At 43.4% G+C, this 23,672-nt stretch overlaps 1 protein-coding gene across 1 annotated transcript in view; it reads left to right on the plus strand.

Annotated features, from left to right (window-relative positions):
* Positions 1–23,672, plus strand: part of plxna2 (plexin A2) — a 189,303-nt gene that overhangs the window by 153,242 nt on the left and 12,389 nt on the right. The window contains exons 18-26 of the mRNA XM_086105377.1: positions 3,779–4,018; positions 5,038–5,181; positions 5,896–6,130; positions 8,146–8,288; positions 10,083–10,351; positions 17,413–17,479; positions 18,178–18,324; positions 19,630–19,789; positions 20,125–20,228. Of these exons, the coding sequence (XP_085961503.1) occupies positions 3,779–4,018; positions 5,038–5,181; positions 5,896–6,130; positions 8,146–8,288; positions 10,083–10,351; positions 17,413–17,479; positions 18,178–18,324; positions 19,630–19,789; positions 20,125–20,228 (1,509 nt within the window). The remainder of the gene's footprint in view (positions 1–3,778; positions 4,019–5,037; positions 5,182–5,895; positions 6,131–8,145; positions 8,289–10,082; positions 10,352–17,412; positions 17,480–18,177; positions 18,325–19,629; positions 19,790–20,124; positions 20,229–23,672) is intronic.

Raw genomic sequence — 23,672 nt, forward strand, 5'->3', positions numbered from 1 at the left:
GGAGTACCCGGAGAAAACCCACCCAGGCCCGGAGAACTGCACACAGGGAGGCCGGAGCTGGAATTGAACACTTTGGCCAAACGCATTGCTTTGATGGATTGATTGACATTCTTGAATGTCTGTGAGCTTGATGGTCCACATCGTTTTTTGGGGTAATACAGTACAAATAACTATTCTCAATTTTTTTTCCCAAATGGTGGCTTTAAAAAGAAATTCTTAGAATAGATGAATCATGGGTTCACTGTGCGTCTCTGAGGGTAAGTAAAGCTGCGCTGCTCCACTTGCACGGCTAACTTTGCAGTACTCGACTCCGCGCTAAATAACTGTGACACGTCTGTGACTAACAAGCCACAGGGATGACATCTGGTAATTAAAGTCATTTAGTCAGTACCCTTAAATGTCGTATTTGTTTGTTTCTTCATAGTTTCATTCAAGCTGACTTTATAATTGGAGCCCGATTGTGGAAGATGCCCGTCGGGATATTTTGTGACTGTCTGCAACTATTTATTTTTGTGTATTTATTTCTCTGCCGTTGTAGTCCATCGATTGTATCTCTCAACATTTGCATGGGATTTCTGAGGGGAATTGCAGTTTGTATCAATGCTGAGATGGCTTCAATTTCTAATGATACTTGGCTCACGTTGACTTGTTTTAAATCATGCTGACAAGTTGACTCACTAACCTCTAGCCCGGTGAACATGGCAAAGGCTTGTTGGCTTGTGTACCACACACAAGCTCGTGTGGATGGGAGGTTTGGATTTTATGCCAGTTGGTTTGGCAGGAAAACAGTGTAGGAGTAACGCAGCACAGAGCCAGCCATCTTTTAAATACTAGCCTCCGGATGACCCCTGACTCTTTGACCCCCCTCATCCTACACACATCACTACGAGGCCATATCCTATCCTCCCTTCCTTTCTCACTGCTACCCCGGCCGCAATCCTTTTGCGTAGTTTGTTGGGCAGCATGAAGACACTACACTCGATCTGCAGCCAGAGGCACTTGGGAATGTTGCTTCTCTTGGTGAGTGCAAACCGATGAGGCCACGATTCCAATTATTTTCTCGAACAGTTGACCTCATTCCACGTTATCAACACAGAACAATGTGAAGCTTCCCTCTCTGCATGGCCTGAAGGAATGTGTTGTGCACTCAGTGTTTGGCAAGACACAGATCGAGCTGCAGATAAGGAGCCAGGTTCCTTTGACAAACTACAATGTTGTAATTTGGAAGCTGTGCAAGTGCCATGTCATGAGTGCATCTGCTCGTGTTTTGTTGCAAGAGGTAAAAAGAACATCCTCGGCTAATATTCCAAGTCAGTTACCGCGCAGTGTTTTGTCAGTATGATGACTGACAGCTATTGGCAGTCTCATCCTAGAGCCAAACAACACATTTGCTTATCACATTGTTCAATGGCCATTTTGCTCATCACTATTTATTTTTGCTCTTCACTTTGGATTCCATTTTCCACAGCCAGGAAAAAAAAAAAGTAGCAGTTGTTTTTGGTCCTGACGGGGTTTTAGCATGTGACACGATAAGAGAAAGGAGAGTAAACTACTGACAGTAGTCATTTCTGACAGTTTAATGTTACGGACCGTCATCTCTGCAGCGGACTTGCCACTTGCCTGTCAAAGGCCTGCTGCAGATGACTGAAGAACTCCAAAACCTTCATAGAGGATGTTGCAGGATTGGGAGACATAGAGCTCTGTCGAGCTCCTTGATCTTCAGTCCAAACACTTGTCGTTTCCAAAGTAATACCGTATTGGCCCGAATATAAGACGGCCCTGATTATAAGACGACCTCCTCTTTTTCAAGACTCAAGTTTGAAAAAAGACTTTTTGAACACCAAATTAATTTTTATACAGAAAATAATTACAGTACATCTGAAACAAATGATTATAACAATATATTTGAGAGAAAAGCATGTTATTTTGCCTCCTTCAAATCTTAATATCTGAACATTTAAATATGTAAACTAAAGTGTAAATTACATCATAACTTCTCCTCAGCTGCCGGTTAACCTGGCCGATCTTCGACTCACTTTCTGTCGCTATGTTTATCCATTTTCTGTCATCTCTTCTATTATTTTTTTTCTCTTTTGTTTCTTACCGCTATTTTTTATTTTTCTTCTTCGTGCTACCGCTATTTTTATTTTCATTCTTCGTGACAGGGGTTCACTTTGGCCTGGGGAGTCGAGTTCAGCATTCGCTTCAATTATATCTGGCGCCGTCTAGCGTCGTGAATGGGTATAATGTCTAGACCCCGAATATAAGACGACCCCCACTTTTTCAGTCTTATTTCAATGCAAAAAACACCGTCTTATATTCGGGCCAATACGGTACTTGTATCTACAAGAAAAGGTGAGCTCATATGCACAAAAGCAATGTCATGGCGTCGTTGAAGGTAGCAGGAAGGATGGTTCAGATGTTATTCATAAATTCGTCACGGTTGCTCGGTGGCGTCTTAGCCTTTGGAGCTACCATGCCGTGCTCTGATATATTAGCCACCATTATGGTCCTCAATATGTTTTTGTCACCGTTTCTGCTCGGCGACATTTCCCAGAAATCACTCACAATTTTAAGGACATGCCACTCGACGATAGGGTTAGAAAATGGCAGCCTGAGTCCTTTCTGTGTCGCTTCAGGGCAGGACAACTGGAATGCAGGAATGAAATGGTTCTGTAATCACATAATGGAATTGTAGTCTTCGCCTCAGTTCACTTCCCTGGTCCAAACAAGTTTGATAGTCTACATGTTAAGAGAACGCCTGCTCCTGAGAACACAACTCGTATGATGTTGATGACACACAACAACTCTGCATCGATCTCCCTGGCTGGTTGCGTCACCATGCGCACACTCTCTCTCTCTCTCTCTCTTTCTCACACACACACACGCACACACACACACACACACACACAACAGGTAGAAAGCGTGCTATTTGCTTGCATTCAGCATCTTTGGTGATATTTGCCTCTAATTAAGTTTCTTCCCCTGAGAGAGGGAGCAGCCCGAGAATGAAAGCAGATAAAAAACCTTTGTGAGCGGAGTTGCTGCTCAGCAATCAATCCTCGCCTTCCAAACCCTCACTCCCTCCTCCCTTCCTCCCCTCTCCAGAGCTGCGCCAGCGAGGATAGATGGGAGACAACTCTCTCATCTGGGCAAACTGGAGAGAAGTAATAAAAGAGCCGTAGCTCAGCCTCAGTCTCTGGCTGAGAAGGGAGTGGAGGCGAGCTTCTCCATGCTTCGTGGCTGATGTTTTTCACTCGAGCACCAGAGGCTGTTTATTTTTCATCTCATGAAGGCTTATTCAACAATGGGGACTGATTTAATGATCGACAGTTGGTTCTGCGCAAAGAAAGAGGACTTTATATGCCAAATATGTTGGGCTGTCTGTGTAATCCCCAGTGATTCCAAATGTCAAAATTGACCTGAATTGATTCATTTCAGCCTGCAAAGGCCCTCGCAGAACAATGCACACACCAGATATGTATAATTTTGTACATTTTACACATACATGTACTTATAATTGGATTGATTTGAAATTGGATTGGAATGTGTTTTTTTGTTTTGTATTTGCTCAAATAATGGCAGGGATTTACTGACTGAACTATTGAAAACGACAGCGGACAGTTTGTACTTGTTGCAAGGCCGTGAGATCATGGTATTGTTTTATTACTGAACTAACTACTTGTTATTATTTTCCAGAGGAGCAAATGTGTGAATTTGAATTGCACAATTTTAGGATCTACGTGACTTTCACATTTGCGTCGGTTATCTTCAACAGGTGTGTAAAGGGTTGAATGCGACCAGCATGAGCTGCTCCGCTCCCTCCCTGGTGGAAGACTACCATCCAGGCTTGGACACTGTGAAACACGCGGACGAATTTGGCTTCATTTTCAACAACGTGCAGGCGCTGCTGGTTTACAACACCACCACCCTCCTCTATTACCCGAACCCTTACTTTGAACCTCTGAGCACCACCGGGGTCCTAGAGCAAAAGCCGGGCTCTCCCATCATTCTCAAGGTATGCACAGTCTTGAGTTCCCATCTGACGAGTTGACTTCGTGTGACTTACAGATGCGTTGAAAGTATGAAACGGAATGCGAGTAAAGAGCACTATTTACTCCAGTAATTATCGTGGGTTCAAATTTGACTTTGCCCTTTAGAGAAACCATCGCCACTGTACATTGTTTTATATACCGTATTTTCTGCACTATAAGGTCCATCTAAAAGCATTCAATTTTCTCAAAGGCCAACAGTGCGCCATATAATGCGATGGAGTTACAGTGTTTTTATATTCCATTTAGTTTTTTCCCTGTTAGTGTTCCTATGCCAGGTCATGCTGATTATCAGCAGGAACCAATTGTAACCTAAAAGGGTTCTGCCTAACACGAATTGGCCAACACGCACTCAAACAGACAACTTTGTAAGCTCTGTGGAGCCATTATGAAACAAAAATAATACCAAAAGCAGAGTTGACTACTGACTAAACGAAGGAAGGAGACAAGCAAGCCTTATAAGGATATTTAGCCCCTTATGGATGTGAGCGCACGAGGTGTGTGTGCCTTTTTGTTGTCTTCATAACTTTTGTCTTTCATTCCTTGTTTTGTAATGCCATTTGTATTTATATGTTTCATGTCCGTGCTTGTGACCAGTTCTCATGGATTTCTTACAGCTGCAGCGGTTGTGAAGGCTCTCTATAAATAAAGCTGTCGTGTATTGTATTGTATTGTATTGTAGTCCCTTTAGTGTAGCACCATCTAGTGGATGCCACTGTTGTAGCTTCTGTTCTTATAAAGCAGTGCGCCCCATACATGAAAACAGTTTTAAAATAGGCCATTCATTGAAGGTGCGCCTTATAATTTGAAGCGCCTTATAGTGCAGAAAATACGGTAAATTGCACACAAGTATCTCATTGACAAGCGATGTGAGGGCCATTTTCTTTTTTCTTTTTTTTTTTGGCAGCCTTTTGAAATCATATTTCACCAGGCCATGTGTTTTGATGTGGCACATCTGAATTGCAATCCCCTTATGTACCCACAGGGCAAAAACCTGCTTCCTCCAGCTTCAGGAGGGGTGAAGCTTAACTACACAGTGCTGATTGGAGAGACCCCCTGCTCTGTGACCGTGTCCGAGAGCCAGCTGCTATGTGAGCCGCCCAACTTCACTGGACAATACAAAGTCATGGTCAGTGCAAACCCAGAGCCACTTAGCATCCAACTTTTTTTTCCCCATCTGTCCCCACATAGGGGATTTTATCTTCATTATAATTTCAAACTCCATTATTCATGCCTTCATCATTGCTCATTCAGCCGAGGGAAAGGGGTTAAAGGGAGAGCAGTATGAGTGGGCTCAGAGGCGCCAAAAGGTTCTGTAATCCACTGCAAGAATTTGTAATTGCTTACTTGCATTTGAGTGCTTTCCTTCATTTTGTATGCAGCTGTGTGTGTTTATACAATATTTAAGCATGCAATATATGTCCAGATTTCACAGAGCAGACCATGTCTTCAGACTGAACATGCACTCACTGTCATTGCCCTGTGCTGATCTTTCAGCATATTGTCCAAAGAAACATGTTTGCCAAATCCAATGAGTGTTAAAGCTTACTCCACTATGAGGCAGTAGAACCAGTTATCCTTACTATTCGGAAGAGAAGTGATGATGAAAAATATATCATTTAACAGTCATATACAATTCTAATTTGATTGACTTGAAGTTAGGTAGGTTTGAGGACACCTGCACAAAGGTAGTCTGACGGATTGATGGATGCATGCGTGGATGGATGCATCGATAGATCGATGGATGGGTGGACGTACAGAATGAGAGATGGTCAGATGAGATTGAGAGTTTATTACTTCGAGAGACAGGCAGACTGACTGACACATCGATGATACTCCACAGGTTCAAGTCGGCGGCCTCCATGTCTCACCCGGAACCGTGCACATCATGTCAGACAGTCTACTGACCCTTCCAGCTATCGTCAGCATCGCCGCCGGCGGTGGCCTACTCCTCATCATTGTCATCCTCGTCCTGATTGCCTACAAGCGAAAGTCACGTGAGAACGACCTCACGCTCAAACGGCTGCAGATGCAAATGGACAACCTGGAGTCACGAGTCGCCCTGGAGTGTAAAGAAGGTTGGTAGATGGGTGGTGGAGTCCAATATCTGGGAGTATGCAGCCAAGTTTCCTCTGAGTAGTGTAGTTTGATTCACATCTATCGTGTATATCTATTATGCTAAAGATACAAAATCAACAGATTGGTACCATTTTTAAAAACCCTCCTTTCGGGGAGTACCTTGAGTGACAAGATACCTAAAATGTAGCTCGAGACTCAGTACCAAGTGTGGATTGGCGGTCAAACGCAGGTCACTTTCAAAATGGGAAAAAGATCAACACTAAGTATGTCTTGTTTTGAATTAATTGGAAACGCTGCGGTGATGTTTTGCTGTTTTCCAAGCTGATACAGCTGTGAACAGATATCCCACCTACTGTACATGAACCATGCTGGAAACAAAGAAGGCTCAGGACTAACCCTTCGAAAAAACTTAATGAGCAGGGCTAGGCAGCTTGCTGGACATGTGACTTTTGCTCACATTATGCATTTGTGAAGCTGTCCTATTTCTTATGTAACTGTATTTGTGTGTGTGTGTGTGTGTGTGTGTGTGTGTGTGTGTGTGTGTGTGTGTGTGTGTGTGTGTGTGTGTGGGTGGGTGTGTGTGTGTGTGTGTGTCATATAGAAACCAAATCCCTCGTGGTCTGTGCGTTTTAAATAATGCAGCGACACAGTCGTCTCGGCCGGCGTGTCATGCAGTCAACCATCGTGACTCATGTTCTTAGACTCTACAAAAGATACGTTATCGTTGGAATTATTTATCCATATCCATACTTGCATACAATGCATTTCATTTTTGCGCGGTTCAAAGTGTTAAACCTATTGCCATGCCAAATCCAATCTCGCCCACTTTCATCAAGTTTTCTCCCCCTCAGTACGATTCAGATCAGTAAATTTTGATCACACTTGCGTTTTTCCAGCGCAGGGAAATGCAAGCAATCGCTGTGTCACCTAGAAAAATGGTGTGACATCGAAGCAGTAAGACGGCATGTAACACAATGAATCAAACCAAGAAGATAAATGTGACGGCATAGTAATGCCTGCTTGTTATTTTCATTTCAACGCAGAAGGAACAATTCTCGATCAATACACAACAATGTGTCTTGCTCAACCCTACACAAGCCAACCGTACCATATCGCTACTATTCCTGAAATGTGGGATGGTACAGGCGGCCTATTTAGACCTGTACAGACTGGACACGACCTCTAAAGACATTTCCTTTGAATTGTAAACCTTTTGGGATGTTCAGCTTTTGAGCCTCTACGGTATAGTCTTTGGCAAGGTAAGAATATTGAAAACGCCTGTATTGAACATTTCACTATGAAATCAATTAAATCAGCCTTTTATTTTCACTCCTCTAATAGTGAGTGTGTTTACGTGAGTTTGTTATATAATCTTCCCGCCTTCAAAGCTGCACTGAAACTTCTTCAGTGGGCACATTGATGAGAGACTCGGCAGTGTTGGAAAAGCAGAAGATTAATGTTCTCGTCATTAAAAGCCGCAGTACGGTTTCCCTGCAGCCTGGATTTAGATGGGGACACCAGCCGCAGGGAATTGGAAGGGAAATGACATGGGGCGGCAACACAGCCGCTGCTCCCGTGATAGTTTTCGGACGGTGGAGAATGATGGGGTTCTCCCCCAGGGCGGCAAGGCTGAGACGTGCAGGGAGAATGGGGGTGAGGGAGGGGTCCTGAACTAGAGACTGAAGTCAGGATCGAGCCAATTAGCTGACACTCACCTGCAGCCTCATGCTGAGATGATCCACACACTGCTGGGGCCAATTTACTGTCTCCCTGATAAAAAAAAAAAATGGGGTGAGAATGGGAGGTGTAGTCGAGGAGGGAGATGGTACTTTGTGTTTTTTTTGCCAAAGCTCAAATGTGAAATATTGAGTTTCTCTGAAGTTAAGACTACCTTGGGCTTGAACTGTCTGCTTCGTGATAGCGGTCGTGAACACTGTGAAGATCAGAGCGATGAGAGCATCGTTCTTTCCTACATTCCCCCTAACTGGCATCTCTTTCTTTTTCTTCAAAAAAGCCTTTGCCGAGCTGCAGACCGACATCAATGAGCTCACCAGCGACCTGGACAGAGCTGGCATTCCGCATCTGGACTACAGGACCTATGCCATGAGGGTGCTCTTCCCCGGTATTGAGGATCATCCTGTTCTCAGAGAGCTGGAGGTAACAACTGGGACACACAATGAACTGAGGCTGAGGGAAGTGTCCTTTTGCACTCCCATTGGTGTCACTTTGAAGAGAAGAGTAAAGGGTAGCATCATGCCACTTATCCTGTCTGCCCCGTCCGTCCCAATCTGAAATGTGACTCCTTAGCAGCAAAGCATAATGTCAGGCTGGCACGCTGGCTGTTACTAAAATCAGTAGGACTTGCTTTAATTGCGCAGTTGTTCTCGATCGGGCGAGGCAAAGTATTTCAAAAAGTCAAAAGTCCCTACCCATCAGTGAATAAAAAATAGAATGACAGTTATACCGCAGTATAATGAAATAAATGTCAATGATATAATATATTGATTGATTGACAAGGGTAATATCTAAAAAGGCAGTACACAAAAATATTGTCGTTAAAATGTTTTATTACCGCATATTTTGGTGAGGATAAAAGGTTGCAGGTATTTTTTTTTTTTTAATGTGGGTCTTCAGAATCCCAGATAGCAATATCCCTCAAAATCGACTACCGTATTGGCCCGAATATAAGACGGTGTTTTTTGCATTGAAATAAGACTGAAAAAGTGGGGGTCGTCTTATATTTGGGGTCTAGACATTATACCCACTCACCACGCTAGATAGAGCCAGATATCATTGAAGCGAATGCTGAACTTGACTCCGCAGGCCAAAGTGAACCCCTGTCACGAAGAATAAAAATAAAAATAGCGGTAAGAAAAAAAAGAGAAGAAAATAATAGAAGAGATAACAGAAAATGGAGAATCTGGAGAAAAGTGTGTCGAAGATCGGCCAGGTTAATCGGCAGCTGAGGAGAAGTTATGATGTCATTCGCATTTCAAAAGCCAGAAGCCATTCAGTTACGAATCTGATTGCACTTTAGTTTACATATTTAAATGTTCAGATATTGAGATTTGAATGAGGGAAAAAAACATGTTTTTTCTCTCAAATATATTGTTATAATCATTTGTTTCAGATGTACAGTAATTATTTTCTGTATAAAAATTAATTTGGTGTTCAAAAAGTCTTTTTTCAAACTTGAGTCTTGAAAAAGAGGGGGTCGTCTTATAATCAGGGCCATTTTATATTTGGGCCAATACGGTACTTGGTGGTTACACCCAATATCTGTCAAAGTCAATAGATGGCCATCTTAAGATTGTTTACAGTCCAGTGGAGTTGTGTGCAAAAGCCCTGACAAACGCGTATTTAGTCAATGAATGAAAGCTCTTGTATGAACAGTTCGAAAGACAGTTTTGCTTGAGGTTAGTTTCCAAACGTCCATAATCTTTTCTATTCTGAGATCGTCTTACTTGTGCAAGTTACTTGACATTTGCTGGATCTGGATGCCGTACTCTTTAATAGACGCTGGTCAATAATTGATTAGGAACTTCTCAGTTACTCACCATAGTGGGGCTGTCTGCCTGCATGGACTGAAACTGGAGTAGGTTTGGTGCCTCAAGGTCAAGTTGGAATGGGAAGAGCTGAACACCCAAAGGCATATCAATTCCATCATTCCCAATAATACACTGGAAAAAAAGGGGGTGTTGAATTTACTCAATTGTCTTTTGCCAAGTGGCTGCGCAAAACAAAATCATCTGGAGCCAGATATATTTTTTACGTCGATGTATCCTCGACTTTAAAAATGTATTTGGATCCAGAGGACTCTATTTCATCTTGACGAACTGAAATAGAGTCATTTCATCAAAAGCTTTTTTCAGTGTCGTTGCAATTTGTGTATAAATCTGGTTTAATGCGACGCCATGTGGGTCATAACAATCCCTCCCTCTTTCTATTTAGGTGTCAGGGAATGGCCAGCAGAATGTGGAAAAGGCCCTGAAGCTCTTTGGTCAGCTTATCAACAACAAAGTGTTCCTGCTCACCTTCATCCGAACTCTGGAGATGCAACGCTCCTTCTCAATGAGGGACCGTGGCAACGTGGCCTCGCTCATCATGACGGCCTTACAGGGACGCCTGGAGTACGCGACAGACGTCCTCAAGCACCTTTTGTCGGATCTCATCGACCGCAACCTGGAGAGCAAGAATCATCCCAAGCTGCTGCTGCGGAGGTAGGCCAGCATGCTTCAGCTCGAAATGGAATGGCGGGAAGGGCCTGTCAATATTGTTTGGCCTCATTTTTTGGCAGAATTGCATGGTGCCTAGTCTAATTTTGGTCTGCGTTTCCAATTGAGGTTCCTGCACCATGCCACTGGGGTTGGCACAGCTACACAGGACATGGCCAATCTCTCAAAACTGAAGTTGTCAGATTAACTGATTTTACCAATGGATTCTACAACAATACATGTCAGGATATTTTGTAAGAGATTTTTTTTTTTGTTGTAGTTCAAAGTGTGTCCCCGCTGATATCCGCGACTTACACTAACAACGTGGCTGCGAATTTGGCAGCTAGTTTGCAAAAACTGAGTCAATTTTTCCAACTTGGCGAGTTGGTCTGCATATTTAGTCACTTTTCTGACCCCTGTAGCGACCACTCAAGGTAAATTCTGTTCAGTCGGCTTTACACGATCAGTATTTTGGAGCCGATCACCGATCAGCAAGTTTAAAAATAACAATAACAGATTACTGATCCCATCAGATGATGGACTAGTCTATCCAATCAATTTCAGCGACATGTTTAATTCCTGTACAGTCGAGCGGGATTGTTTAAAATGAAGTCGACCTCAACTATGCGCAAAGGATAGGACCAGGCCTGAATTGTGAAAATCCGTATATAATTGACGTCCATTAAAATGCATAGGGGTGGACAAAATAATTATTTTATATTTTTTATATTAACCCCATGAAAAAGGGGATGACAAAAAAAATCCGCAAATATGCAAATCCGTGGGTGCTGAACTTGCAAATATGCGAGGGGTCAACTGTCATGTCATTCATTGCGAGGCCCCAAAAATGCGAATAATATCAGTAATTGGATTTTTGTGGAAAATCTGACAAATTATTTTGGCATGTAGCCCAGCCCTCCTCTAAACACAATTGGTAGTTTATTTGTTCAAGACAAAAAAGGCATGAACATCATGCATATTTCTTCTCAGAAAAGTAATAGAAAAGACATTTGTGCAGAAGAACGCATACCGTACAGACCGACGGAAGGCGATTGAGTATAGCTGCATGTCGTTCAATTTTTTATCGCGTGCGGAATTCGGTATGGTTTCCCTCCCTCGAGTCGTTAGGGTTAGCGTACACCGAGTTAAACGCTGCATGTGCACATGCCCCAGCAGAAAACATCTAAATGGTCCACATAATTCCGCATTCTGTCTTGTGCCGTGGCCTCGCTCTCAATGTCGGCTTCACTTATTCTCCAGGCTTCAACTCCTTATGAAACATTCACAAGTGGTTCAACTTTACTTCGTAGCGCGCCCACACCCCGCCTCCACTCCACTTCGCGTCTCCACTTCACATTGTTTTCCGGAGGAAGCCATGCTTTTGCTCAAACTTTAAACACCAACGAGGTCCTGACCGCTCTGTGTCATCAGCACTTTTGCTGAAGTTTCTTGAATAGATCTGATAGAAAAATTGTGGGTAGAAACATAGACAGTAGAATGCACCTTATGATGTCATTGGCGTAACTAATAAGCTGGAAGAGAAACGCAATGTTATATTGACCACATCCCAGTAAAAATGTGAATGGTTTTTGGGTCGTGGGGTGTGCTGGAGCCTATCCCAGCCATCTTTGGGCAGTAGGCGGGGGCCACCCTGAACCGGTTGCCAGTCAATCGCAGGGCACACAGAGACGAACAACCATCCATGATCACACTCACACCTAGGGACAATTTAGAGTATTCAATCAGCCTGCCATGCATGTTTTTAGAAATTGGGAGGAAACTGGAGTACCCGGAGAAAACCCACGCAGGCCCGGGGAGAACAAGGAAACTCCACACAGGGAGGCCTCAGCTGGAATTGAACCCGGTACCTCTGCACTGTGAGGTCGACGTGCTAACCACTGGAACACTGGGGCTGCCCATTTACACACACACACACACACACACACACACACACACACACACACACACACACACACATATACAGTATATATATATATATATATATATATACACACACACACACAGTATATATAAACGAAGACGTTGAGTCTGTCATTATCACAACAACAATTCGCTGTGCAGGCAGGTAACATTTTAACATTAGTTGCTGTCGTCCAACCTGGTCTTGATATTAACTAGCCACTTCCCAGCGTTACAATTAAGCCACTTGCTATTTTCACTAGCTGCAATTTAGTTGAGGGTTAATCGTTAATTTCGTTAAAGAATTCAGAGATTAAAAAAAAAAAACAACAACAACAACAAAATAAAGGAGAATCAACACAGTAAAACCAACGGAAACCCTTTCATGGACACATAATGATAACCTACATCAGGATTTTTTTCCGCAAGTGTTTTTAGTTGTCTTTAGGCATGAAAAAAATAATCACCTTGTATGGCAATAGACATAAGGGTCCATTGTGGTGGTGGATGCACAACTGTGACATTAAGATTAATTCATAAAAGAGAAAACAATTTTTGAATAGCTGTCCACTCCCGTAACCGCTGTCCCTGAAAGGGTTGAAATAGGAAAACTGATATTGATAATTTGCATAGAGTCAGGCATCATCTATTAAAGCACCGTCTACATATCTGACCGTCAGTGAGCTGACTGCCGACAGACTGAGCATTTGCCCCCTCCACAGTAGGTTTGGGTGGCGTTTGGAGAACACAATGTGACTCAAGCGAGTGGATGTCCACTGTCACCGTTGTCTTCACACAGAGAAAATAGGTCAGAAACCTGCCTCAACTTTTCAAAGCCATGTGTAAAATTTAATCAAGTACTCGACTCCCGTTCGATTCTCGTGGCGTAGTTCCCATCTGTTTTTCAGTTCTAAGCGGTGTTTTGCCCTTCGGAGCTAGCGAGGCAGCGGGTAAGCTTTCAAGGGCCTTCACTCTGATGTTAATGTTCCAGAAGCGTCTCTGTTTGAAAAGGCCACATTGACAGTCGGCTAAATACTGTAAATGGGAGAAAAAGAAAGAAGCGTAGAAAACACATGGTGACAAGTGGACCTGGATTAAACTGTTATTTCTTATGACAGCGGGGCGTCACACCATCTCTCCGTTTTTAGGATTGGCTATTATTAGGAGCACGGCAGTCCGCCATCCTCGGCCACTGCCCGGAGGGCCTTTTATGGGCTTTTTTTTCCTTTTCTTTTTTATTTTCCCTGCTGGTTTCTGAAGGTTCCCGCGGATTAGTGATTAGATATGGCTGAGTGCTGCTTGTCCTCAACGTCAACATTGACTCAAACGCTCGCATGGCGATAATTCACATAAGTGAGAGATTTCAATTGTGTTTTTGTCGAGCATCTAAACTGAATTGTTGTATAATACAATGATGACGAGTTGCCGTGACTCTCTGTATTCTGTTATCACCCAAAATAAATCGTATCTTTTGGTTAGGAATCCAAATCAATCAGGATCTTGTTTTGCAGAGTAGTAGTCCTCGAGATAACAATATTTAAAAGGCAAGGCAACAAAAAAAAAATATTTTCTTTGTTTTATGCATCCTCACGCGTGTAAACACGGCATTTTGATTAATATTGCGTTTGTGGAATATCAATTAAACAGCAAAAGCCACTCGCTTTTATCCATCTCAGGGAGCGGCCATTTTGTCAATTGCTGTTGACTGAAAGTGACATCACTGTTGCTCAAGATTCAGGTAACGACCAATCATGGTTTATATGGGTTCGGTCATGTGACTTGCACGCAAGTACAAGTTCCCAGCACCAAATCCTCAAATTTAAATTGTCTTCTCTGCGCTGATTCAAACCAAAGATTAAATCTTTTTTTATTTCAGGCTCAAGCACTTAAAAAAAAAACACAAGAATAAATGTTTTCGAACAAACAACTAAGAGTTTTTTTTTCGAAATACTGCACAAAACGTTTTGTCGACATTGTGGGTTTTCTCATGGAGAAAATTTGGCAAACTACAGTGATGGGGCACGGAGACTGTTAACATTAGTCTCCAGTCCCTTAGCCAATCAGGATGCAGAACACGATGCACTGTCGAAAAATAAAAATACAGCTGGGGTCGGCTCATGAACGCCCGCGACTCTCGTGAGGATAAGCGGATGAGAAAATGGATGGATGATTATATTAAAAGAAATTCAGCAAACTTTCAAAGTTTGGGTCGAATCTTCATAACCATCTAAGAGAAAGACAAATAAATGTGAGGAAGGCACAACCTCTTTCAGTCGCAGTAATACCAAAAAGGATTTTATATTTGCACCAGCGATGCACAGTAAATTCAGGGCAAGAAAATGATTGTTCTTGAAATTCAAAGAATTAATTTGCCAACTTTCAGTCTGAAAAGACATTTCATGGGCTGAACAACAAAGATTTCTATTAGCGTTCGCGCCGCACCGCCGCCTTTCCTCTGTACATCAACCCACCTCGTTGCAGATTCCGTTCAGGCAGGTTGGCGTGGCTGATTATCTCCTGATAGTATTTGCTCCTATGTGAGTGTTTAATTGCTGATGCGCTATCTGCTCTTTAATAGAATAAATGTGCCTCTATCGGTTAACACTCTCAGCTTTAATAGAGCCATCCCTGCAGATATGTGCAGTTTCACATTTTGGATTTAACCCTTTCATGCACCCTGTAACCTGATAACATGATAAGCCGGCCGCTGTAGTAACCGCTGTCCCTGAAAAGTTTTTTAAAAAACACAATAATAATAATAATAATAATAAAAGGTGGGTGTGACTTTCTGGCTAGGTCAAATTGAATAAAATATCTGTTGTCTTTTTCTGCTCAAAGTGATGTGCCTTACCATGGTTGCTTTGGAGGCTTTGTTTGTCTTAATTGCCTGATGACTTAAAAATCACTCTTGGCCCGTCGTACATGACCAACCTCCTCCATCCCGACACCACTGCAAAATGCTTGAGGTATCAAGGCTCAAAAGTGAAATCAGTAAATGCTGCTCAACGATGTATTTTGCACATGCATTACTTTGTTTGCACAATTAACAAAATAGTTTCCAACCTTTCCCCAGTAGAGTCCTTTTTCCTTTTTTGCTGTTATTTGTATGCCTGCATGGGAAGAACAATCCGTGATAGGAAATTCCACCCTGAGTAATTTTGCAGTTTCACCCAGCGTAATGTTATTTTAATGGAATCGCAGAACACTGCTTCAATCACCCAGAGTCCTTTAAATCTTGCATTATTTTTTTTTTCTCCTCAGCATTTTTGTAATGAGGTTTCCCGCCCATGCAGAGCAATGGAGTACAATGTTATTAATTGCAAGTGCATTGTTTCATTAGTTTCACTAAGGGAGCCCCCCCCCCCCATATCCTCACTGCACCCTAGCTGCCATTAGGAGAGACAGCAACGTATAAGACGACTCTTCAGTGCTGCGTTGGGTAATGAGATCCGGATGTTCTTTAATGAAACTCAATTAAAGGGAAGCAGAGGATGAGGAGAAGGTGAAGAGCAGAGTTCCAGAACCACCCCCCCCCCCCTCCCCCTCAACCCCACGTCCCCGACATTTAAAAGTAAAGATACAGTCTTAAGGAGTCGGCAAAGCCCCTGCACAAAAGCCTTTATTTGACTTCCATCTTTGGGACTTGCTGAGCTTATTAAAATGCTTAATGGGTACCATTAACTTCCAGCACATTCTCATGCTAGTCGGTAGGGGGGCCATGGTAGGGAGATATGGGGGGAGGGGGGGGGGTGAGGGGGACCCGGGGGATGTGCTGTTTTGGAATGGAGACTGGTTGAAGTTTTTTCTGTAAAAACAAATACTGTTATATATATTTTAAAAAACACAAGCAAGGTAACTATAAATAAGACCACAATAAGAAAAATGTTACATTGTAATTTTGTAAAAAAAAAAAAAAAAAAAATGGGATGAAATAATTTAATTGATATTTTATCTACAGGGCGGCCCCGTGGTCCAGTGATTAGCGTGTCGACCTCACAGTGCAGACGTACCGGGTTGAATTCCAGCTCCGGCTTCCCTGTGTGGAGTTTGCATGTTCTCCCCGGGCCTGCGTGGCTTTTCTCAGGGTACTCCGGTTTCCTCCCACATTCCAAAAACATGCATGGCAAGCTGATTGAACACTCTAAATTGTCCCTTGGTGTGAATAGGAGCATGGATGGTTGTTCGTCTGTGTGTGTCCTTTAATTGGCTGGCAACCCGTTCAGGGTGTACCCCGCCTACCGCCCGAAGACGGCTGGGATAGGCTCCAGCACCCCCGCGACTCTGAACTGGTTGCCAGCCAATCGCAGGGTACACAGAGATGAACAACCATCCACGCTCACATTCACACCTAGGGACAATTTAGAGTGTTCCATTAACCCAGCCACACACGTTTTTGAAAAGTGGGAGGAAAACTGAGGACCCAGAGAAAACCCACACAAGCTTGGGGAGAATATGCAAACTCCACACAGGAAGGCCGGAGCCGGAATCGAACCCTGCCCCTCTGCACTGTGAGGCCGACACGCAGTCACCCACCGGACTGGTCACTATGAAAAAATAAACAATATAAACTTCAACTGTGCCCCGCATTCCCCTAATCAAAGTTGTCAACAACAACATTGTACATTTTTGAAGTCCATTGTTTTGGGAATGTGGGAGTAAGACAGAATACCTGTAGTAGACCATGTAAGTTCCACACAGAGATTCAAACCTCAAACCGGCTGGTTGTGAGGCCAACTTTCTGAATGTATCTTTCACCGTGCTGGCTATAGTCACATGTTCCCATTGCCATAGGTGAGTGTGAATGCTGGAAGAACCAGGCAAGGGGGTCATTTTCCAGTTTTCATCCTCAGTAAAGGGAACAACCACATTGTGTCGAAAAGAGAGGGCGAGGTTGCTGAGTGTCAAGGGGGGCATGAGGGACGGGCTCAACCATGCATATGTACGCCCACGTCCACATAGACACACACACGAATGCCCTCTCCAGTTTCGTTTCAGCCGCCACAGAAGTTGCAGGAAGTTCACAGGGAACAACAGGAAGCCGCCCGAAGGCTCCAGCACTACCTTTCCATGAATTATGGATCACTATTCTCTTGTAAAAAGTCCTGACCAACTCTGTTTTCTTTTTGTGCCCTTTGTTATCACCGCAGAACAGAGTCGGTTGCAGAGAAGATGCTCACCAACTGGTTCGCCTTCCTGCTGCACAGGTTCCTGAAGGTCAGTTTGAACGGCGCTCACACACATATGGATATTGCAGACGCAATGAATTAATGGAAATATAAATAATGAGTGCATATTTACAACATTTGTAAAATGTTTTTATTTTGGTGTTAAGCTTTGGCTTGACAGAAGTTCATTTCGGATTTTTTGTTTACTCAATACTTAATGGACCCTTCTTGCCTTTTTTTTTTTTTATCTCCCACAAATACTCCATATATTTAAAATATTTACACCAATACAAAATAAATTAAATTAAATTAATGTATTTCCAAAGGGGGGAAAAATGAATAAACCCCCTCTAAAAACGTAATCACATGGAAAACATGTCAAAATGAAAAATCCCCCCGCCTCTACCTAGTCCACCTTTTTCTCTGTGGTGTGCGAACACTAACGGCTGACAATGAGGCACTCTAAAGCAGCCACGCCAATGGGCTTTGGGGTGTCGGCATAGGTATCTTGCTAACTCCATGTCACAATGACATCAGATGACCACTGATGCGTGCAGAGGAGTGCTCAAGTTCTTTGAAAATAAAAATGGCCAAAAGCACTCGAGTTCTTCAAGTCAGGCATCTTGGTCTTTTCAGACTTTCATAGGTCTAACATCATTGTATGTAGCAACAAATTTCCTTTTACAGAATCTCTCAAGTGTATGAACCCGGCGCTCTTTCATGCCGCCCCTCTCTGTGCATTGGCAGGAGTGCGCCGGTGAACCTCTTTTCATGCTTTACTGCGCCATCAAGCAGCAGATGGAGAAAGGGCCCATCGACGCCATCACCGGAGAGGCCCGCTACTCTCTGAGCGAGGACAAGCTGATCCGCCAGCAGATCGAGTACAAAACACTGGTAGGTCAAAATAAGTCTTGCGCTTCTCGATGCGTCTGAGGGCCATGTCACAGGTGCGCAGATATTTTCTAAAACATTTTGGTCCATCCATTTTGTCCACTTGGAAAACATGTTCCTTCAAATCTCATTTGTGTAGTTTACGTTAGTGATTAACTACTAATCGCCCACAGTTGAAAAGTCACTCTGAATGATTCTTGTAGTCTTTAATAGTGTGTTACATATGTAAGAAGTGTTGAGTTTCTTACTAAGAGCTCCTTGACAGATGGAGGTATGCAATTTCCTCCCTTGTGAGAGTAAAATTAACTAATGATCCCATCGGCTCCCTTTTGGTCCAACATCAGGCCTTGTTTGAGGAGATTAGCTTTCACACACACTCGAACAAATCACGGCCAGAAGTGGCATGTGAAATGGCGACGCTCTGATTGCTCCGACTGGAAATTTGCCTCATTATGTGGCAGAACTGGAAATTGGTGTTTCGATGAAGGTGTGAAATTTGATTTTAGGACACTGGCACAAGTGGATATGGGTTCTCCAGACCGCCGTTATGCGGTCGAGGAGAGGCTAATGTGTGTAAAACCCTGAGCTCGACACCTCACAGCTGTTTAGGCTCCACTCACATTGCAGTAAAAATCAGAAACTGGTCTTTGCTGTGGTTCGTGTGAGCAGCACCAACTACTGTGTAACCTCTAAGGTTGCACACAGTCTGTGATTGCTGACCTCGGATTTGTTTTAAAAAATGTATATTCACATCATATTAATGAAAATAGACGAAAATAAATCTTTGCCCTAATAGTAGTATCTTTATCAACTGTACACCTAAAGTGTGAAATTGGATTGGGACTTTGACATTTATTAATTTTGGCGAAATATTAAAAGAAAAGAGGAACACATTTCATCGCACTATTCTATTTGTGCGCTTGCGAAACTTCCTTCATACCTAATGCTTCCTCGACTACTCTGTGGCTCTATTGCCCCGTAAAGGGGCCGCACACAAAACAATACAGGGTTTTGTTTTAGTTTTATCATGTTAATCTAATCCGCCAAAGCTAATGGTGATCTTAATAAATGAAAGGGAATGACATGAAATCTGTCCGTGCCAGATGGGTTGTCACCGGGCACAACCAAGATGCAAAGCAAAGGTGATTTGCAAAGCAAACTGTTCAGACTGGACACTGTTCTAAGTTGTTCAATATAAATATTTTCTTCTACCAAATGAAGTGAGTGTACTATCAGAAGTCTGCCTTGGTCTAATCCCTGACACCTCCCCCACAAAAAATACTTGGCCATTTCTCTATCCCGATCCAGATCCTAAACTGTGTGAACCCGGACAACGAGAACAGTCCAGAGATTCCGGTAAAAGTGCTGAACTGCGACACCATCACCCAAGTGAAAGAGAAGATCCTGGATGCCGTCTACAAGAATATGCCCTACTCTCAGCGGCCGCGGGCGGTCGACATGGACCTCGGTATGATTCCCACACGTCATCTGGACCAGATGAAGTCCATGGCGTGCACGTATTAGCAGAGAATAAACATCAGAATGTTGCATCATTCCCTCCATCGATCACCAACTTATCTGATCACTGATTTTTTGAATGAATACTAATTTAGGATCTTTATTGTTATGCCTAACTCAACACAAACACCCAGCTCAAGAGATGCAGCAGCATTTGTGCGGCCCTTCGCTGTCTCATTGCATCCCTGAATGTGTGTGACCTGCTTCTCTGTGTGGTTTGCAACACAAAAATACACATATAGCTTTAGAGGGTGCCTGGAAAATGTGCCTTTGTTGTGTCGTCAGAGTGGCGCCAGGGACGGATGGCTCGCGTCGTGCTGCAGGACGAAGACATCACCACCAAGATAGAAAGCGACTGGAAGCGACTGAACACGCTCTTGCACTACCAGGTCAGCGTTAGCTCGGAGCACGCTAGGAGGTCTCGGGCATCGAGCGTCTTGACTCAAGACATCTCGTAGCGCAATACAGTACCTAATGACATTTCACATGGAAGAAAGTGAGGCAGTAGTCAGATTCCTAGTATAGAATTTAAGATGGTTTAAAACAGGCTTTACACCGGGGGCGTGAAAGCTCATTTTTGTCGCAGGCCACATTTTAGTTACTTGCAAGTGTCCTTGACAGGCCGTTAGGACTGAAACCATATTAAGAAGTCAAGAATAAATGTTTATTCTTCTTAATCTATTGTTTAAGTTACTGTATGAGGGGTTTGGTAACAAGAAAATGCTTACAGTATCACTCTTATTTATTGCAAATGAGAATTTTGGTCACGATGTTAGCAAGCATCATGAAAGTCGCCATCTTTGATTTGCTTTCGCGGGCCACATAAAAGGATGTGACGGGCCAGATCTGGCCCCCGGGCCTTGCGTTTGAAAGCTCAGGATTTTGGAGCTGATTAACTTGTTTAAAAAAAGCAAGAACCGATCAGAAGATCCAGTCAATTTTAACAATGTATACATTTACTGTAAAGTCAACTCCCGCTCATTCGTGGGTTTTTGGGGCTGGCCCAGCCTATAAATAGCCAAAATTCACGTGTACTTGGCAACCATTGAAATGCATGAGGGGGAGGGGGTGATTACAATTAAATCCTAAAGATTCTCCTCAAACCATTGATCAATATTCAATACACGGAAAATGTGGAGGGAAAATACGGCACTCCTCTAAAAGAAAATCCAAAGCTATTTAAAAATATTGGGGAAAATTTTTCGGCTGTACATGATGAGAAACGTTATGAACAATGGCAGGACAGAATGTCAACACGATTATGTTTGCTGCAATTTTATTTATTTTACTAATCCGATCAATGTCGTCATTGGCCAATGTACAAATTATGACATGACAACTGATCACCGATTTACCATAAAATGCAAAAGATCTGCCGGTCCCATCCGGGCCGATCAGATCTGTGCAAAGTCTAGTTCCCAGTGATATCCATCTAATCTCGGTGACTTGCCATGGTCTTCGAGCAGGACAAAGTTTTCTTCAAACACTCTCGTTGAAGCGCCCGCAAACTGACTAGTTGGCGTAATTATGACCCAGTCATATGAGAAATGTCTAGTGTCCATTTGCGGTGTTATTCTTTTCCGCATTAAAAGCGGCGCTGTTGAATGAGCGTTCATCCTGCTCCCTCTGGATGGGTCCCTGCAGAGCTTTAATCCTTGATGAAGCCCTGCAGCTTTATTGTTTCCACAGCATAATAGCCGCTGTGTTGTGTTCTTCTGTTATTTATGGCGTCCGCCCCATTGGTTCTGAAGGACCGTTAATGCTTTGCCTGTTGCTATCCCTTGTATGGGCTCTGCATGGCGACAACTTAACTGACTTCAGCGAGGAGCATCATAAAATAAATTGCTAAGAAAGAAAGGAAAGACTTGTATTTTAAAGGCAACTTGGGGACACGGACTGAGTACCACTTTGAGTATTTGCTTAATGCTCTCCTTCTCCCCAGATCGAGGTATTAAAATTCATATTCCACCATCCCCGGGAAGCCCTCCCTACCTACTTTTCTCCCTCTGGCTATTGGTTTACATAACCTGGATTTGCACACCTTCCCAGCTGCTGCGCAGCCAAAGTGAAAGCATGAATGCATATATTTGCATTCAGCTCAGAAATCTTAGCCCGCGCGTGCTCTTGGACAAACTGTCGTGGATGACGGGGTTTCAGAATAATCAATTCATTCAAATTTACGTTCATAGAATACAGACGAAAGTGTGTTCCCCCCCCCCCTCCCCCCACAATTAGAAAATATCTTCCAACAAATCTCTTATCATCAAGTTAAACGTCAAATGCTTTGTTTCCCGAAAAAGTGTGGAAGAAAATAACCGAAAAGCTTAGACCTTAGGGTTTGGAGCTATCGTGACTTTCAAAAATGCAAACCGGCTGTAATATAAAGAATGATTGTCGAGAACTATAAACGAATGGTGAAAGCAGATACCAAAGTTGAAAGTCAATTTTTCAGTCTCATTCCTTCTCACTTTCAAGGTGAAAGGTCACATGTTCACTGGGGGATTAGCGTCAGGATCTGAGGGCAGTTGTCTACCAAAGGAGTCACTCCAGGGGGGGAATGGTTCGGTCCGGGGTTGAGGCGGCTGCTTTGGGAACGGAAGATAAATGCCAACAGCTCGGCACAATCCACTCAGTCTAATGGAAGGTGTTATCGCAGGGAGGCCCCGTAGCCTCCTAACGCACCTGCCCACTATCGCACCCATACTGGATTATCCCCGATGTGCACGCCTTCAATCATTTCCTCTATCACAAGGATCCATCTCTGCCGCCGCGTCTGTGTCGGGAAAGCGCTGGCGGAGATGGAGGGAAGCGTACCGGGCGCACGCCGACACAGAGGCTATTTCACGCCTTTCATAGGGAACTCATCACTGGAATAATAGCACGGGAGGTCCATGCTGCCGGTTTATTAGAGCGCTGGCCGAAAGGAGGCGAATGCAAGAGGTTGGGGAGACAAATAAGGAAGAGTTGTCTTGATCGAGATTGAAAGGGTAAAGGGAGGATGTTTTAAGAGGGGCACGGTTTCATTTTCCCTCCAGAACGTTGAGGATTCCTCTTCAGGTGCCGCCGCAGGTTCATGAGTTTCTCTAATGTGGCTGATAGCGCAGCCAGATTGGTTTGGATGATTGTGTCTGTGGTATGAGGCCATAGTACGCGCTAGAACGGCCCTCCGAAGGACACCACAACTACGACAAAAATGAGTTTGATGCCCCTGTTGTTGTTGTCCCCCAACACTTACATTAGTGCCGTGTAGTACTTTGCCCCATTTTGGGTGGGTCGTGCATGTTTTTCATGTTCACTCATTTCAAACACGGCAACATTGGATTTAGGATCCTTTGAAACGAGATGCAAAGGCAATACAGTGCAGTCATGCCTCGGTTTTCAACCATAATCCGTTCCAGAAGGCTGCTCGAAAACCGATTTGTTCGAAAACGGAAACCACGCTCTCTTTAAAAAAAAAAAAAAACTTTATTGACCACGTCTGTGCACAATGGAACGCTACATGAGGAAGCGTCACTTCCTAGTCTACCCGAGGAAGCATCACTTCCTCGTGGAAGGAAGGCGAGAGGAGTCAAGTGACGCATTGAAGTGCTCTGAGTTTGTTTGAGAACCAAAATTCGGTCGTCATCCGAGGTATAAAAAACTCGAAATTTTTGGTCGAAAACCGATTTGGTCGAGAACAGAGACGTTCGAAAACCGAGGTTTGACTGTAGAATTCAGCTATGGAAGGCATTAAGACCAATGAACAAACAATTCTACAGACACACTAAAAATATCTTATTCGAGTTTTCCCAGACTCAAATGTATTTACATAGCCCTTAATTCCAAAATGTCTT

This window comes from Hippocampus guttulatus, chromosome 1, assembly GCF_054856545.1.
Source record: "Hippocampus guttulatus isolate MCC_2025c chromosome 1, RoL_Hgut_1.0, whole genome shotgun sequence".
Lineage (NCBI taxonomy): Eukaryota > Metazoa > Chordata > Actinopteri > Syngnathiformes > Syngnathidae > Hippocampus > Hippocampus guttulatus.